The 19,576-nt window shown below is 38.5% G+C and overlaps 1 protein-coding gene across 25 annotated transcripts in view; it reads left to right on the top strand.

Annotated features, from left to right (window-relative positions):
- The first annotated feature begins 2,803 nt into the window (after positions 1-2,803).
- The window catches only part of LOC131701899 (kinesin-like protein KIF1B), an 88,076-nt gene continuing 71,303 nt past the window's right edge, over positions 2,804-19,576 (top strand). For 4 of the 25 annotated variants that reach the window (XM_059002575.1, XM_059002577.1, XM_059002574.1 and 1 more), the window contains exons 1-2: positions 2,807-3,243; positions 6,289-6,442. In XM_059002575.1, the coding sequence (XP_058858558.1) occupies positions 6,337-6,442 (106 nt within the window). In that variant the 5' untranslated portion in view covers positions 2,807-3,243; positions 6,289-6,336. Of the gene's footprint in view, positions 3,244-6,288; positions 6,443-19,576 lie in introns of all 25 variants that reach the window. The other 21 variants (XM_059002580.1, XM_059002582.1, XM_059002581.1 and 18 more) reach the window with 16 other exon arrangements.

Below are 19,576 nucleotides of genomic sequence, written 5' to 3'. Positions count from 1 at the left end.
TTTAGTAAATCACACCAGCTGGAGGGGATGTTCTTTTTACGAGCTGCGTATATTACTGGTGACAGCCACAATGGCAAGAGATCACATCTTGGTGTTACACCATTCAGTCGTCCTGCTAGACATGAGAATGTAGACCTTGTTTTTCTTTGAAGATCAGCTGGTAACACAAAGCCAATACAAACACTATATAGATTGCAGTAAATTGTGTCACATACAGTACCGCTTGCTTGGGGATAATATATATTAGCAATATACAGAAGGTCCAGCCTCAAGGGCTTTTTTTTTTTTTTTTTTTTTTTTTTTCTGCTTTCAGTTTGATTGACTGCAGGGGCAGGGAAGTAATTTAAGGTCAAGGGGGTGAGTAGCTCAGTGCTTTGAGTCCTTGGCTGGAGGTTGTGGGTTCAATCCTAGTCAGGCTATCTGAAAAACGGTTACCTGCTGACAAACTGGGAATGATACAGGTCAAGGGTAACATTAAAATGTATAGGTGACCCCTTGGAACAGCTGCATGTTTGTGATGATATAAGGGTCTATGGATTAAGCTGTGAAATTAGGTTTAATTTATTATTGATTAAATCAAGTAGGAGTATCGGCACATCTGGATGTATTTTAATGATCTAAACAGTGGCAGAGCTTAATACCGTCACTAATTCACAGTATTTACTGATCAGTATATAATTCAAATAGGCTATAGGGATTTCTCAAACGGCGAGCGTTTTTTCTTGATATCTTTAACATCATGTATTCTCTTAAGCCCCATGCGTGTATAATTGTATAAGTTTCATATATATGGGTCTATTTTATAATGTGTTTTTTTTTTGGTTTTTCAAAGTTCTGGCAGGGCCACTTCTCCAATTCCATAGAGTTCACACAAACTGATTTTAAATCGTGACCGAAGGGGATATTCAGCACAGTGAAATGCAACCATCGTGACCTCCACCACCACCACCAATGGAAACGAGCAACATCGTCTCAATAAAGAACAGGGCCTGATAGAGGTAGCGCTACAGAGGTCAATTGCAATGAAAAAAAAGACATGTGGTTTTGAAGGAGAGAATGATAATGCAGCTACCGCAGTTGCTATTAACAAAATGTAATCGATTAATCATGCAGCCTTTTAGTGGGTGTTAGAGCAGCTGTATAACCTATATAATGTACTGCCTGCAGCATGTGTAGTTCACGTCTCTTGTAATATTTGATGTTATCATAACAGGATGCATGCGGGAACTTGCCCAAGCTGGGGGAGCAATGCTTGCAGTATTGAAAAGGTGTTACACTTCTGATCCTATTACAGTATTTATGTCGATGGATGTTAACCAGTGTCTCTTAGAATACGTATTTCTGTGATGTCATGCTCTGAGAATTTATTTGATTAATTCACGGTTTAGCCTCGGTAAACTTCTCCAAAGGGACAAACACTACCTGATAAAATAGTTTTCAGTCAGCTACAAGGAATCACGCCTGCCCCACAGCCATTAGTACGGATTCTAGGACGACTTTTTTCCAAAGAGAACAATCATTTGTAATACGTTATACAAAAAAAGAAAAAGAAAAATCTATTTAAAATAAAGTGCCACAATTGCACAAATCTCTTATTTCAAATATCTTCTATTTTAAATATCTATAACTTTGTAGCGTTTTTTCCCCCCACAGTTAACAAAATCAGCTAAGTGAGATGTAATTTGGTAAAAGCAAGTGAAGTGTAGTGGCAACAATTGTTTTTGTTTGGCTAATCGACTTGTGTTTTATAGCAACCACTTGGAATCCATTAAGATCGTAACTATTTCGCTCATGACATCATATCTGATTTGCAATGATCAATGTTATTATTATCATTTTTTGTTTAAGTAAGGGAAATGCATAGAATTATGTTTTCAGTTATGGCAGATGTTCTCGGGTTTTTTTTTTTTTGGTGTTTGTTTTAATTAGTTTATGCGCCGGTGTCACGGCAAATTGACGATTTCGTGCTGCCCAAACCAAAGTTTATTTGTGCTTGGTATTTAATCGTAATGTTGATAATTTTCTTGTTTTTTGTTATTTTACCATCTCTGCATGCTTTACATTACATTGATCTGCGTGTGATCTCTTTGATCTCTGTCTCTGTCTATCTAGCTCTATCTCACCACAAATATGCGTGTATTGTATGTCACCACGTATTTACGCGTAACTCGGGATCTTATCAGACAAGTGCTAACTTCCCGTTACTTTTTAATTTCTAAACTCTGTGGTGTTTTGTAGGGTATTTAACAATAACATCTTTTAAAAAAAGTCATAGTTTCTCAAATACTACTACTACTAATAATAATAAACGATGGTCTAAATACATCACGGTATTTGTAAAGTTCATGGATATACAGTATTTCATATAGAGCTCAGTTGCAATATGTTCGAGTTCGAAAAAGTCTATTTTTCATATGGAACATATCAGTAGACGTTATTAATGTACTGTCTGCACATTGTATTTAAAAGAGCGAAATCCAATCAAAACTAGCAGCTGGCTCAGAACTGTTCAGTCTGAAAACATCACTGATGGATTATTCTAGACACCACTTTCCATTCTCGTCACACACTGCGCTCAGTCGTGTCTGGAACAAACAGACGCCTCAACCTCCCTTCTGTAGAGGTAGCTTCAGTATTTAAAAAAACTCATCAGCTGGAAACGCCGATCAAAGCGGAGTTCCAACACATTGCAGCCAGAGGGCGCTGTGTAGCGCCCTGGAACGCGGCGGTGACACCCATTAAAAAGACGACGATAAAGAAAGCAGAAATCCTGCAGTGTTACGTCACTGCCAAACACCGACCCCCTCCTTCTCCTGTGAATTTCCATTGGCTCCCTGCCGTTTTACTCCGCGGACGGACATTTTTCGTTGGCTTCGACGGCTGACAATCAAACTGGTGAGGGGCGAGGTGACGTAATGCTTGAGCTAAGCAAGGCGCTCCAGTTCTTTTTCAGCGCCGCAGAGAAGCAGCAGAATAGATTTTTCTTTGATGGGGGGGTGGGTTTCTTCCTTCTTCTCGCCGCTTAACCTTTTCTGCTTTAGTATTAGATTGCCGTAGGAAAGTTAGAGCTGCAGTCGAAGCCGTTTTGGAGGAGAATGAAGTCGGTTTATAATGGATATTTGTGACAATAGAAGAAGCGTTGACTTCGTGACCAGCAGTTTACACTGAGCCGTGACGTTGTGCCAGCAGGATTCTCTTCTCCAGTCTTTTCTGTTTCATTATCCTGCAGGAGGATCGCTCTAGGTAAGAACATGTTTATCTCGCATTCCGTGGTTTTACCGTATGTAATATTGTGCATATTATAATTATTTTCTTGCTGTTGTGTTTTTGGCTGACTATTACAGTATGCAAGGTATGACCTATCTGTGCGCTAAGGATAGTAATTCCGAATGCTTCAATTGGAATTATTTAAATACCCAAAGTATTTAAAATAGAGACGTCGGGCAAATACAATATTCAGATTAGAGTTTTTTTTTCGTTTGTTTTGTTTTGCAACATTAGAACCTAAACTGCCACCCAGAATGTAGATGCAGTGTTGGAATGTGTTTTGCATTACATTTAATATCATAAATACATTATTAGCTAATCAGATTGCAGATAAGTTATACAATATTACTCTTTGCCCAACAGTTAATGTCATAAAGAAGTTGGATAATCTAAACACGGGATTAGCAAATAACCTACGATAATATATATATATATATATATATATATATATATATATATATATATATATATATATATATATATTAGTTCTTTATCAAAAAATAGATTATCAAAGTAGGGTAACCCGCATTTTAAATAAAATATATCGTGTTGTAAAGAAATTGTTTCCAGAATTACTTTTGCATATCGATTACCGCTATGCGATCATTCGGATTTACTAATTGCAGTAATAATAATAATAATAATAATAATAATAATAATAATAATAATAATAATGAAACCAATTTTAGTAAGACTCTCTTAATAAAGCCACGTTTTAACAATAGGACGCGTTGCTGTCAGCACGGTGCCGATATGTGTATAGATTTCAAAGATGTGCGAATGTAGCGTTTTTTTCTGCTTTGGTTATTTACTTCAGTGTTTTGTGCCAGGCCAATCTGTGCGGTGCAGAGCAACCGGGGCGTGTACCACCGTGCACGATCGCAATGAAAACAACATATTTTAAAGTTTTAAACCAGATAATAATTGTGTTAACGTGTTAAATAACAAAGTTGATGCAGTCAGGAATCGTGTTATGTTTTTCGATTGGCATTTATTTATTTATTTATTTATTTAAATATTGGCCACATTTTTACCGTCTGGTGTTTTTTTTTAATTTTTTAAAAAAAATATTTATTATTTTTACATATTGGTTAATAACTGCTTAGTGGTCATTTCTCAAATAATAATACTACTAATAAAGTTAAAAATTGTAATTCTCTTGTACGTACCTCGAGGGAGGAAAGGATACGGAAAATTATCGTATATGCAGTATAATACAGTAATTGCAAAACTCTATAAACAACCTATCTTGCCCAATTGGTTAAACTATATTTGCTAGGCTATAATCCTATCACACTGCAGTAAGGTTATGGCAGCCATGTTGCGATAAGGAAATAGCTCAAAACATTCCATTACATGCCTTGATTATAAACAATATACATTTTCTAACACAGTATTTATAAATAAAACAAACACTGACAAGACTTGAATGCACTATTGACGGTTACAATGTGTATATATTATTACATGAATAGATACATGAGCCGGTGGAGCAAATTTAAGTGTGTAAAACTAACCAGTATTTCTTATGAAATGAACAGGGTCGAGATGAAAAAGGAAAGGGTACTGAGGTTATGGTTTATTGGCAGCATAGCTTAATGAACTACAACTTTAGGAACTTGTGTATGAAATTTAAAAATTAAAAACGATTAAAAGGCTCCTAGAGAAACTCTGCACTGTAATTGTGTTTTCATCTGCCATAGGCTTCCCATAGTTTACCATTTGCCCTTCAGTATAGGTTTCTTTCCTGACAGGCCCCAACCCACTAAAATTCCCCAGAGTCTGAAAACCAAGATGTTTGGAGGCTGTCTCTCCACACTAATGATGGCATCTCTGTCTAAAATCCATGGCTAGAGCCACAGTTGACAGAACATGAAAACAAATAGGCCAACTTTAATTCCTGACTCATTTGATGGTATTCGCAGAGTATATACTGGTACAAAATGTACTGTAAGCAGGGATGGAAATAAGACTCTTACTGCAGACCAGTTTCACCTATTCCAGGATTTCCTATGAGCTTTATTAGCCACAGTGTCTTGAAGTCATTGTAAAACCAGGAATGGAGCCAACTGCTATGCAATGGGAGTCTTGCTTCCATCCCTGATGCATGGCACTCCTTCAATCTTAATTATGATTTGTGTGACCTAACAGATAATAATCCAATTAGTTCAGGGATGGGAATAAGACTCCTGTTGCATAGCAGTGTCACCCATTCATGATTTTAATGTGATTAACCACAGTGTATAGGTAACTAAGGGGTCTTGGTAAACTCCCAGTAAAACCAGGAATGGATCAAACTGCTGTGCAATGGGAGTCTTATTACCATTATTTTTATGCATGCATTAGGATGCCGAAATGGACTCCGAAATGTAAAACAGGAAGTGGACAACAGAGTCCTTGTAGACAAACTTCACCACACACAGTATTCAGATAAAAAAAAGGATTACTCACAATTTGATATTGACCCAGAATGTGACATCACACACTGTATTCTATACAGTATTTACACAGGCAGTACAATAGATTCTCATTTCCTGTGGTGCCTCCACACCCAAAATAGTCACTTGGCATTTTCCTCCAGCATGGAAATCTCCTGTTAGAAGACAAAACGCACAGGGCAAAGCAACAGTAGCATCAGATTTGTTTTTCTGCCGTTGACAGTCCTTCAACATATTGCAGTCTGTGTGTCTCATAATGGCTGTGGAGCCTTGTGGAAGTGAGAGACTTGGTTCAGATAGAGTTCCAATGCTGTATTGCCTTGGACTCTTCCATTAGTATTCTTTATCTTTTTTTTTTTTTTTTTTTTTTTTTTTTAAATGGACCCTTCAGAAGAATAGTCTCTCTCAGGGCTGGAAGAGGGAACTGAAAAACAAACCTGTATAAAAGCCCACCTGTATAGCAGCGTCACCTGTCCGTAGAGTTTTGATGAATATATTTCACAGCTAAAGTGCGTCCTATAAATTGTTTGACAACACTACCTTTAGTGCAGTCTTTTATTGATGTGTTCATTTTGTCTTCTAGGAAACTCAACAGTGGAATTGTAAAGTGTACGAGTACAGACACAGCAAGATGTCGGGGGCTTCGGTGAAAGTAGCAGTGAGGGTGCGACCCTTCAACTCCAGAGAGATGGCCAATGACTCCAAATGTATTATCCAGATGCAAGGCAACACGACCAGTGAGTGCTTTCAGTCCTGCTAACCGCTCACGTGGTGGCTAGACCATACAAGCGCTATGTTATCCGGCGCTGTAGCTAAAAGCAGGGAGATTTATTTCACTCTTTACAAATCAGGAAGCAATTCTTGTGTGTAAAATAGAAGCTTGAATAAATGGCTTGCAGCATGGCCATTACTGAACGTCAGACTGGTCAGCTGTTAAATTCAGATCCCTGGGGCAATGGTGACTAACCCCATGTTTTGAATTTGTATACGCTGGTTTTTATGATAAATATCTTTACTAGGGTGGAGGGCTTTGTTATAGATAGTGTGTACCTGTGCATGTTAAGAAATAAGCCTCTGGCAAAAAATCTTTAGCGTTGTACGTGCTAAACAAAGCCATGCCTTATAATTTTAGTAACTGTCATGCCATTAATAATTTTTTTTTTTAGTAAAAATGACTGTGATTAGAAATCCTCTTGAAAAATGTCACGGTTTTAAAAATATTTTTTGTATGTGGTGTAAAGTGTCAACGTTCAGCAGTCCAAAAGACAATACAAAAAAAAAAACAACCTTGCTCAACAAAAACAACGATCGCATAAGGAGGGAGATTAAATATCTGTCATTTCAATTAGTAAAAAAAAAAACTAACCAGGGCCGACACAGTCCTCATGATTACATTCCTTTCAAGTGCAATCCCAAACATCTGCAACATCAAGACAGTTATCGTGTTCACCATGTAGGGGGTCACGGACGAGCACGATTAAGATAAGGGTCCCCATATTTTTTTATGAGGACCCTACAAATCAGAAACACACATGATACCTATAAGTACGGGCTACTAAGACTGGAATAGTAAGATTTATGAGAGCAAGCCTTTCAAATGACTCTTTAGTAACCATCGCATATCAATGACGAAGTACACAGTTCTGTTGAAGCCTCTTCACCTAGTTGTGCCTGATATCACATGAACATAACCGTTACTCACCAGACCCACTGGCAACTGAAGATTGCCTAGCCATTAGAGATACAAGGGGCTCACCAATCACTGAGCATCATCCAGCATATCGGCTGCAAGGCTTCTGTGGCCATTAGGGTTGTCGGCGTTATTAATTAAGAGGTGAGTGAACACAGCAAGCAGATAAAGTAACTGCTCATCAGATCTAGTTTTAAATGGCAATTACATTATCCAGATCGTAGCACATCAAGACACTTAACGACAGTAAATGTGTAAGGATGTAAAAACTAATGAGCTGATTTCGAACTCTGTTTCTACTGAACCTTGTTTACAGCTACATGGCCGTAGTCACAGAGCTTTGAGGACTGTTTTTGATTAAAGCAAATCTTCAGGAAACCCTTAACTGTTGTAGAGGCGGCATGTTTGTTCCTTCTCATTTTCAAAGCACTGCTTAACTTAAGAGAATGCTCATAAACACTTTTTGAGCATTCTCTTAATTTTCTTAACTTTTAAAGCCTGCTTTAGGCTCCGAGTTGATTTATTTTTTTTATGCAGAAGTTAACTGCAGTAAATGAAAAAATGTGCAGTGTAACCCTGTGTCGCATGTGCAGAGACAGACTGCACGGAACAGACTGTTGGGCTGGCAGCAGGCCCATTCTCCTTGATCAGAGCAGATTGCAAGTGGTATTCTGAGAATGTTGAAATAGTATATCTTGTCAGTGGGCTGGTGGCCGTTGCTGGTGGGGCTTCTTGGATAATGGCACCATCAGTAATCTGGGATGAGCTGAGCGCAAGAAGAGGACTATAAGACAAGCTCAGCCACCATCAGTTCAAGTACAACCTGTGTGTGTTTCACTGGGAATGAATTCTGTATCGTCCATTAGGTTTTTACATTTTTTTAGGAATCTAGGTGATAAACTCCTTAATAAAATAATCAAATCAGTTTTATCTTAGACTTGGGATATATTTTCATGACAGCCTTTACGCTAACAGTGGTTTATTGACCCTGCTTAAATGCAATAACATATAGTGGCTAGAGATCCATGTTAGGGCAGGTTTCATTAGTTTAAGGTCACCAGTATTTAGATTCACTGCCACTGCAGAATTGTTTAAATAGACATCATTCAAGAACTCCGTAGCCCATTTGAAGTAACAAAACATGATTTGAAACACGTACACGAGGGGCAAAATGAGTTATCGGTGTTCAAGTTCTAGTGTTCCTTCAGCAAATGCTTGCAGAGACCTTTCAGTTAGTTGTGCTTCTCAGATGTGGAGTTTAGAAAACAACAAGCAGTCTCTCTCTTCCTCACATGGCTGTCCCAAGCAAGACAGAGGCAGTCCAACCTGGGAAATGGCCAACATGCTGACTGTGTCAATTAGAATTGAATGGTCTGTTGGGAAGATGGTCATTAATCAGACTGGTCAGATTAATCAGATGGTCATTAATCAGACTGTCTGTGACCTTCGTAAGTGTCGCTGCAGCGATTGAGGGGGTCATAACTGTGTAGGAAGTGACATACTCTGCCGACACAAGCTGGTCAAAATGATTAATCTGGAATTGAGTCTCAAAAAGTCTCTCAAAAGGTGAAGAAATGACGTCCTGTACCTCTGATAAACTTTCCAGCGCTTCCAGTTGACTTTTTTAGGTTTTTGATGTGACACATTTGTATCTTGTCTGCTTGTCACAGTGACATAAGAACTTGTATGATTGGCTGTAGATGGAGTCTGACACATTTTTTCACTACAAGCTCCTTGCGTTGTGATTGGATGCACTCAAGTCAGATAGTTAAATGTAACTCGCATATTCCAATGCACACGATAGATGTTGAGCTTTGGACCTTGAAGTACCTTGCTGCCTACCTTTTGTAATTGATATTTTTACTTATCAGATTGAATGCAGACTAGCAAACTGATATGATGTGGTCTTAAACCATAATCAAATTCTTAATACTGAAATTCTAGGCTGTTCTTGAGGAACATGGAAATCTGTGAATTTGTGAATTTAGCAGGTTTTATAACAAGCTTAGTAAGCAAAACAGTATATTAAAACAAAACTGTCACCAGCAACTAAAAATCACTTAACAAGGCCTGACAGACACTGCGATGAAGTATAATTTCTATAGTACTATTATTTTGATGATGGGCAATCTAAGTGCCGTGTAACTACAAAGAAAATGCATGTTTGAAGATGGTCTGGACGATATTTGGTTAGTGCTAATCACTAGCTGAGATGGTGTATTGGTGTGCAGTTCAGAGGTCGAGGTTTTGCGTGCAGGCTGAAGCCTCATAGCATGGCATGCCTGAGTGCTAGCTCTGCCTCTTCAGTCATTGCTGTCGCTCTGCTCTTTCTATAGCAGTAAGGCTAGAGGATCATTGACCTTCTTGTTTGTGTCGGATAAGAAGGACCTAATCTTTCAATCTAAATAAAAACGCCTTATTTGCCACTCCTGTGTACTGGGTTTTAAGTGTATAATCAGAATAACAAACAGTGAGGCTGCCATGATGAGAGTCCCTGTTTTTAATAATAGTGTTTCCATAGTCTACTTTAAATCTAACATGTATTGTTATTTAGTGTTCAGTAATCAATCATATTGTACTTGCAATACATTGCTAATGCAAAGGACTATACACACAATGGATGTAGAGGTTCATTTAAAAAAGGGCTGTGTATCAGGCATTGCATGTTAATCACATGCTAGTGATCTCATGCAACTAAAACAGGTTTGTTTTTAAGGAACAAAGAGCAAAACTTGTGTTTGTGGGCATTCTTAAAATGATGCATGTGAAACCAATCAACCAAGTCAAATCACAGCCCTGATGCAATGTAGAAAGTATGATTAAAACAATATCGATATAATTGTAAAAATAGATATTTGTGTTGAAAATATTAAACAGATGTTGTAGGATTCCTCAGCCTACATTCATCAGAAGTTACTATACTGTACTTTTCTGAATTTGGATTTCCAATAAGCCTACAGCTGTGGGATTGCTTAGCCTTCATAGCACTTGATGGGAGGAATGACTGGAAGGCCTCAGTGTTTACAATAATACAAGTTGTTTCGAGTTTACACAAAACACTGCAAATGGAACTGGCTGCTGTTACTTAAAGTTTGTTCCCCCGGCTCTGCATGTATCCTGGTGAGACAGGGGGGCTCATGATACCTGCCTCCGCTGAGAATTCTGATGACGATGTGGAGTCCGGATCAACTGCGCGTCCACTCGGGAGTGATTGGTGTGGTCGAGAGAGCTGTCGAGCGATGGAGGTCACGTTAATTGGGAGCATTAAGTATGGACACGCTTGCTGACCTGATTTGAAGCGTCTAATCCTATGGCCTGTCAGAAGGTCAGGCAGTTTGGTTGGACCCAGTAAAAGCTCTCTAATCTTCCTTGCTTCTCTGCATGGAAAGACAGGCCTGCGCTTGTTTTCACTCAATTAAGTAATTGTCTGACTTTTTTTTTTTTAATTTAGTAGTCACCAATTAATTTTTACCCAATTTTTCCACCAATTTGAAATGACTAATTGTATTTAGGCTCAAACCACCGCTACCACCCCTGCGCTGACTTGGGAGCGGCAAAGACGAACACACGCTGTTCTCCGAAGCGTGTGCCGTCAGCCGACCGCTTCTTTTCACTCTGCAGGCCCGCCATGCAGCCAGCCCAGCTACAGCGTCGGCGGACAACACAGCTCTGGGCAGCTTGCAGGCGCCGGTTAGTCTACAGGGGTCGCTGGTGCCCGGTGAGCCGAGGACACCCTGGCCGACCTATTCATGTATCTGTCAGGAGATAATCTTTGGGCGGTTAAAATTACAATTAAAAAAATATCCAATTCTGACTAAAACATTTGTCACTGTTATGTAATATAAAGCCTTTATAATCTTCAACCACAGCAAGTGCCTGCAGGACTAGCACGCTTGCTTTATGGAAAGCCCTTCTGGGACTGAAATTAAGAAACCAGAGAAAGGTGGAGGTATGATTGCATCATCCATGCAATAATGGTTTCATTTTGAAATCAAAGGCAGACTGTCAGTGGCTGCAGGAAGCCATTACAGGATGCTGCTGTTGCTTGTTTCATTTTCACATTGTTGAAAGAAAAACAACGACCGATTAGAGTAGCCAAAGAAAAGCAATTGGCCATCTTAACACTGTGCTCTTCAAAAAAGGATGTCTTGTGCACAGCATACCAGAATAACACCCACCTTTCCTTTTTTGTATTAAATGTTAGTGGGTAGGAGGATTGCCAAGTGTTAACTTCTATTTAAAAGCACACTGCCTTTGTTTTAAAATGTTATACAGTGCGTTGGTCTTAACAGCCTGTACTGTACAAACAGTCCTGTCGCTGTGCTAATATGATTTGCTAGTGCTGCATTTTGATTTCTGTAAAACACTAGTGTGTTATATATGGGGATGTCGTGAAAGATGAATCTACAATATCTTCCTCAAATGTCCAACTTCAAAGGTGAACTCTATAGGAGGAATTGTTTAACCAATTTAACCCCTGTGGTTTTTCACATATCTCAGCATTACAGAGTCAGCCAGCATTAAAACTGCCCAGACAGGTAGATCCACAATACAACATGGTAAATGCAGAATCCATTCCAGATGATGCCAAGGGAACACTGTTAAAAAGCTGTTTCACAACAACCAAGCGCATTAGCCGTCTCCATCATTTTATACAAACCGCTAAATGTAATTGGTTTTCAGGCATAATGGAGCTGGTTCTCAATATGGTATACTGTACTTATTGCTTTTTTGAAATATTGCTAGAACCTTTCTTGAACTGCAGGTTGAAAGTATATTACATTCAGACAAGGAGCTGGGAAGTTAGAATGCACATTTATGAGCAATGCAACTGCAATTTACAGAGCACTCTTTTTGCATGCAAGCTGAAGCTTCAGTTTGCAACCCCTTTCCGCTCATGTTTGAACTGCATGTCGGGTGCAGTGGCATGCATTCATCTCCATGCATTCGGCTGTCAGTTGTTCCGATTTTAAATACACATTCACAATACGCATTTACTTTAATCATTGTTTCTGGGATGGGACAGCATGCCCTTGGAGGATGTAATAATCAGCTACTACAGAACATTTCTGCTTGAAAATCTGCACTATTACTGTCATAACTAAAGGAGGAATTCCTTTGAATATTGGACACTAAAAATCTGATTTGACATTTTTGTCATTGTACCACTTTATTTTGTACACTCCCTCATTTGTAAACTGCTAGTTATGCTTTAGTTCATTTGTAGTAATTTGAATCCTGGGAGTTCTTGTACCATGGTATGCAGTAGATCAGCTGACTTATTTTGTCCTAAAGCAATATGTAGCAGTATTAATTTTCAAGCAACGCTGCCAGTAACAAAAGCAGCACTGCACTAAACCTAGCAAACACCCATTTATATTCATGGGATTATTTTGAAATGAGCAGCAGTGTGGAGTAGTGGTTAGGGCTCTGGACTCTTGACCGGAGAGTTGTGGGTTCAATCCCCAGTGGGGGACACTGCTGCTGTACCCTTGAGCAAGGTACTTTACCTAGATTGCTCCAGTAAAAACCCAACTGTATAAATGGGTAATTGTATGTAAAAATAATGTGATATCTGTATAATGTGAAATAATGTGTAATGTGATGTCTTATAACAATTGTAAGTCGCCCTGGATAAGGGTGTCTGCTAAGAAATAAATAATATTAATAATAATAATAATAATAATAATAAGCAACACAAATTAATAAAAAAAAACCCCAAAAAAACCTTAATAATAAACATTTCAATTAAAATGAACACTAAAGGTGTTTCCGGTGTTAATGTAGAAAGTAAGAAGACCCATTTTACTTCTACTGTTATGTTTGATAACAAGCACAGTTATTCTAGCTGGATATCTACGTCATATTGTCAGCTATAGTGGGTTGGGTAATAAAGATTATTGCTATATCGTTCGATACTATTTAGCATTCGAAAAACAATAAATACAGATTGTTTTTCCCTTTAACAAACAAAGTGAGAGAGTCATCAAGTGTTAAGGATTAATTGATACAATTAGCAAGCAGTTTCCTCTGCATTGTATTAATCCTGCTCTTTCGAAGTCATGCAATAAAGAAGATCCACTGCCAACATTTACAGACACTTTGACCTTTCAAGCACATGTTCCCTGGGATCTTTGTAACTCTGCTCGGCAGTAAATATTATCCCTTCTTAAGCATTCGTGTTTAAATAAGCCACACCTTTTCTTCACTTTGAGAAGCAACACATCAGATTAACGGCTTCGACCTTTGAACTGTAGCCTTTTTAATGATCTGCTGAAATGCCATGTGCTAAATCAAAATTCAGCAGTAAGATGGATTTCACGTGCCCAAGAATGTGAAATTATTCTGGAATCTGAACGTTATGGAGAATGGAGTGATTTGCATATAAATAAATACAACAAATTAAATCTATATGATATAGTCTAGAACTAGCAATAATAGGTATTCTTACTGTACTTTCAAAATAAAAAAAACAGAAATACCTTTTAGTATTAATTTAAATTGAGATGTTCATAATGAAAGATCTTTCATTGATTTGTATAGCGTTTTAGCTAAATCTGTACACGTGTTAATATAAATGAATACTCCTCCTCAGAAAGCTTGATGTTACTTTTCAGCTAGATGAATAGTCCTGCTGACACAACTACTGTATAGCAGATTGGAAAGTGCTTCATAAACATGGTACAGTGAAACGTTCAATAAAGCTAAATGTTAGAAAACAGCGAGTGGAGCTCTGTGCTTGACCTGACAGAGCGCAGTAAACTCCCTGGGCTGCATTCAAGCCAGCTGTGTTATTAGAAGGTACTTCAACCATCGCATCATAATTACACTTCAAAATGCATTGTTTGTACTACTAATCGCCTTCTTATTAGCAAACTTTTCATGAATGGAAGAACATCCGAGTAATACAGTTGCGCTGGGGAGTAGCATTTTGACACCCAATTATCCATTTTGATATATTTCTCCCGCGGTTTAATTTTAGTTTTTATCGCTGCCTTGTTTTCTTGAGTTTTTATTTTAATTTGTATTGCTGAATACTTCATGAATATTTCTTGTGGCGGGTGGTGCGATTTGAAGCAGCCTCTTTAACTTTACAGGCGATGACAGAAGCTGTTGGGAAGCACATCAACTGAGCAGGTTCACTGAATACCAAACGTTATTATACATTTATTTTTCTCTCAAGCAAGCCCACCAGTTGTGTTTCTCACAAAAAGCGGGACCCACCGATTTTTAATGAGTGAGCCAACGAGATTCTAATACCACCTTCACATATAATTCTGAGGTGTGATTCAGAACCAATTCTAGCACCTCCTTTTTATAATCTCTGAGTCAGCCCATTGTCACTGATTCAGTGTGATCACTGTAGCAAACACCTTTTGAAGCTACTTATTAAACCAGGTCTGTGTTCAGAACAGAGGGATAGTTGAACAGGAAAAAATAACTAAGGCTTCTGTTTTTATCAGTGTATCAGGGCTTTTTCTTGACCAGTTCTGTCTGGTATTGCCCAAAGATACTCTTCTTAATAACTGCTCAAGTGAAAAAACAGCCCTGGTGGGAATTATAGTGTGAGATGTACCTTGCAACAAAACCCAGGCTGCTGCACCATGAACCACTGGGGGAATGTGAAGACAAAAGAGGCTGCAGTCTCTGCTGTTCTGCCTGTGCTTTAAGGGTAAACTGTGGTTTCATTTTATTTATTTATTTTTTGTTTCAGGGGTGTATTATTTGTGGTTTTATCAGTTAAAACCTAAAAACTGAACCCCTAAATATAACAGATGAGAGGCTGTCTGCTAGAGAAAGGCATGGTTCTGTATATATGCAGTAATCGTTCACGTGTGTTTTTTTTCAGTTGGCTGGCCTTACGAAGCATTGCCTCCAGAACAAATGATCATCCAGTTACAGATTACAGATAATCCTAAACGATGGATGGTTTGCGATTGCATACCACTGATGTCACTTGGTATGCAGCATTGAAAGCATGATGCATTGTGGGAATGGCGGGGTTAAACTGTGTCATTCCCACAATGCAGTACTGTATATAAAAGGCTGACAGTGTTTTCTAAACCAGTAATTCAAAGCTGTTGACACCACTTGTCCTGCTTATTTGTAAGTGTTTTCTGCTGTTGAAAGCTGTATTTTTTGGAGATTTCCAAGTCAAGAGAAATATGCCAAGGTTCTTTTATATTTTAGCAAATTACAATGGCTATTATACTCAATTCTGCATTTGATGACAACAATTATTTGAATTGGATATTTTCACTGTAATTATAATTTATTATTATTATTATTATTATTATTATTATTATTATTATTATTGTTTTAAATAATCAATTAAAAGATAATGAGTAGCAAAAACGTGGGAGTTTTGTACTCGTGCAGGACTCCTCAAGCTTTAAATACATTTCTTTTATTTCAAACCAGTAGGACACTGTAAGAGAGAAACAATCATTCAATTGTCTGTTTATTTACTTGCTTATTCAACCGTTGTCTTCCTAGACTATGCCTCTAGCATCCTGTGACTGCATTGGGGCTGGGTCAGTACTATGTGAGGTGCAGTCTGCTAACATTCCATGGGAGCAGAGGAACAAAGTCCAATAAAATCAATAAAGATGAAAAGCATGGAAAGAAACAAAACTACTAATGAAGGGTAAGAATACCTTCCGCATGAAAAGCAGCACAGAACAGCCCTGCTGATTCTGATCTGGTGTTTAATTCATGAAAAGCAGCACAGAACAGCCCTGCTGATTCTGATCTGGTGTTTAATTCATGAAAAGCAGCACAGAACAGCCCTGCTGATTCTGATCTGGTGTTTAATTCATGAAAAGCAGCACAGAACAGCCCTGCTGATTCTGATCTGGTGTTTAATTCATGAAAAGCAGCACAGAACAGCCCTGCTGATTCTGATCTGGTGTTTAATTCATAAAAAGCAGCACAGAACAGCCCTGCTGATTCTGATCTGGTGTTTAATTCATAAAAAGCAGCACAGAACAGCCCTGCTGATTCTGATCTGGTGTTTAATTCATAAAAAGCAGCACAGAACAGCCCTGCTGATTCTGATCTGGTGTTTAATTCAGTTCCTGAGGCTATGTGGTAGTGGCGGCGTCATTTATATAGATTTGTTCACAGTGCCTTTAAGCTCATATCCTGTTGGTCACAGATCTCTGAGGACACTTGGTTCTCTCAAAGGACAATGAATGGATTGTGTTTCTGAAGAGGATCACCGCTATAATTATACTGGCGTCTTGTTGGATTAGGGTCAAAAGCACAGTACTGGAATCGAGGTACTTCATTTTAAACAGGTCTTTAATCCATTAGGGCTACCGTGCGGGCTGTGGTACTGATTTAACGAATATGCTACTCTGACCTTTTCCCTCAGCTGCACGGAGCATTTTTCGTTTCTTGGGAAGCAAGGAGAGCTCGTTCTGTTCAGAGTCGGTTGAGTTCAGCTACAGACTCGGTGCTTCGTTGTACTCCCACAAATGAATGCTTAAAGCTTCTGCTGTTATCTCGGTATGAGAATGCAGTTTGCTTGTGGAGAGGAAGCAATAAGCAGGTGTTTACTGCAGTACACATCTAAAACGAAAAGTGTTTAAACAGAACACCGGCTGACCTGGGCCATCGCTGTTTGCTGATGTTCTGCACAGGAATTCATTTCCATCCACCTGCTCGGGAGTATTGATTAAACCATTCTGTTGTGTACGTGGGGGCTTTGTGAATATGAAGGGTTGAACGTTGTCACTACATCAGGGTCAGCCCCCCCTCCTTTCTACTTCCATTGTCATGGCATGTGTACTCTTCAAAACCAAGGCAGAACGGAGCACATTCATAGTTTCAAAGAACCATTTATATTATTCGCAAGAGGTGACAGTAAGAGGTGTTTTTTTTATTCAAGATTTTACAGCTTGTGAAGTAGTGATGGTTAAAATGGCAATAAAATATTGTTTATTTCAAGAATATACAACTTTACAAAATACCCATGTCCTTTTTAAAAATGCCTTTTTTTTTAAACTGATGAATGAAAGCTTGTGTAGAGCATTAGGATTCTCTTTAGCATTTTTCTAGCCTGAGTAATTCTCAGCAGCTAACCTGCATACAGCCAGCTAAAAGGCACTCGTTCATTTGTCAAAATTAACCAGATCCTGCAAGAAGGCAAATTAATCATTAAATACAATCAGGTGTGTTCTAACTTTATGCACACAGAAATGGAAAACTAATAATTAGGTAAAATGTAGACACTATAATGTGGCATTCTTGCAGAATAAATATCTTGTATGTATTGTAAGCACAAGCTGCTATATGAGAGCGATTGGGTCAGGTCAATCCCGGGTTCGCCGCGCACCAGCGACCCCTATGGCTGATGGCTTCGCTGTGGACCTGCAGTGCAAAAATGACAGCTTGGCAGGAACACGTTTCGGAGGACATGCGTTTCAGCCTCCGTTTCACGAGTCGCCGGGGGGTTGCAGCGGTGAACCAGGATTAAGAATAACGCAATTGACGATTCTAAATTGGGTAAAAATCATTGGCAACGACTACATTTTATATTTTAAAAAAGTCAGCCAGTTTCCTGAATGACATCACAGTCTGCTTACTTAGTGTAGGGACTAGTATTGATGGCAACCTGTTGAGGAATATTTCATGAATGTAATATCTTCTTATATGGGGATTTCATTCAGTTTTAACTAAAAAAAAAAGCCATTGCAACTGTAGTGCCCCCAAGCTATTTTAATTATACAGTACACTACCTTCTGAGAGACAAACTGGAGATACAGATCAGGGACTGCTGCACCTCCTAAAGGGGCTAATTATACATTCAGAAAACTAGAAAAAAAAATAAGCATTTTCAAATTCAAATCTTAATTTAAATTCCTACTAGCCTGACTAATCGATCAAACCTGTGGTGGACCTAAAAGCCCTGACTGCTTAAATGCTAAAGATATTATACATGGACGCAATTAAACACAACTATGCACTGTTGATTAAAATGGATTATTGAAATGGTGGCTTACTTAAACCCAGATTGAATGTATAAATCTTAATGAAATACAATTCCAATGTGTACCTTTTGCAGTAATATCCATCCACGTCTGAACACCGAATGATGTCACCTTGAGACAGGAGCAAGGGCTGTTTTATAAGGAAGTGCCTGTCTCCAGGTATTCAGAGAAGCTTCAGTCTTTGAAACACTCTGTTACTTTGCAGTACTCTGTCTTTGACTTTTTAAATATTTAGCTGCTTGTTACAATTTCCCGGCAAGAGTAACTGTGCTGTTTTTTTTTTTTTTTTTTTTTTTTTTTTTTTTTACAAACTACTTACTTAACCTGATTTCTGATTATGCTTCTATAGTGTCTGATTGTTTTCATCTCCCAGTGATTTATTGCCAGCGATATTGTGATTTTTCTTCTAAGTGATATCATGCATGCGGATTTCGGAAAACATTCTAGGAAAACGAATTCCCTGATATGGGATATCCTGGACGACTTCAGCTTGAAAACACAATTCATTACGGGGTTGTATTTTTCCATAAAGCGCTCTGGTGTCGCTTGTTGATTTGATAACCGGAAACTGGTGCATGGATTTTCTGATTTTTACAAGGGCGACATTTTAGTAAGTGACTTTGACAGCAATACTCATTCTAAAGCCTGGCTCGCTGCATCAAGCACAAATCTACATTAAAATTATCTAGATGGAATCAGGCCGATCTCTGGAACAGTTTTTAAGAGCTCCTCTCTCTTTTATTTTCCTGACACTTTGTGCTTGACTTCTTACCTATTCAGTAGCAGCCGTCTCGAGTGTACGGTTTCATACAGTAGCATCTGATGCAGCGTCTGATGTTTCGAAAGCTTTCCAGGACATTGCTTCTAATTTTAAGACAGTATTTGCAATGAGTGCAGTGTACTGTATTTTGCCACAAGCATATGATATTGGCAAGGTCATCCCCTCAACATAGCCAGCTGGTACTTTTAAAGTATCGTTGTGCATGCTATTGAATAAACAGCCGCCGTTTTGCTCTTGAAGGTTTTATTACTGCAATTTCAACGAACTCGCCACACTGAGCACATGTGTAATAGATAGTCGGATGGTTTGACACTGAAGTTATTTTTTAAACACCTCTGTTCTAAGATTCTTTTTTGTCTTTAGGGCAAAGTGCACAAAAAAGGCTTAATATTCTGTTTGTTTTAGG

The sequence above is a fragment of the Acipenser ruthenus genome, chromosome 27 (genome assembly GCF_902713425.1).
Source record: "Acipenser ruthenus chromosome 27, fAciRut3.2 maternal haplotype, whole genome shotgun sequence".
Classification (NCBI taxonomy): domain Eukaryota; kingdom Metazoa; phylum Chordata; class Actinopteri; order Acipenseriformes; family Acipenseridae; genus Acipenser; species Acipenser ruthenus.
This window is presented reverse-complemented; position numbering and strand designations above follow the sequence as displayed.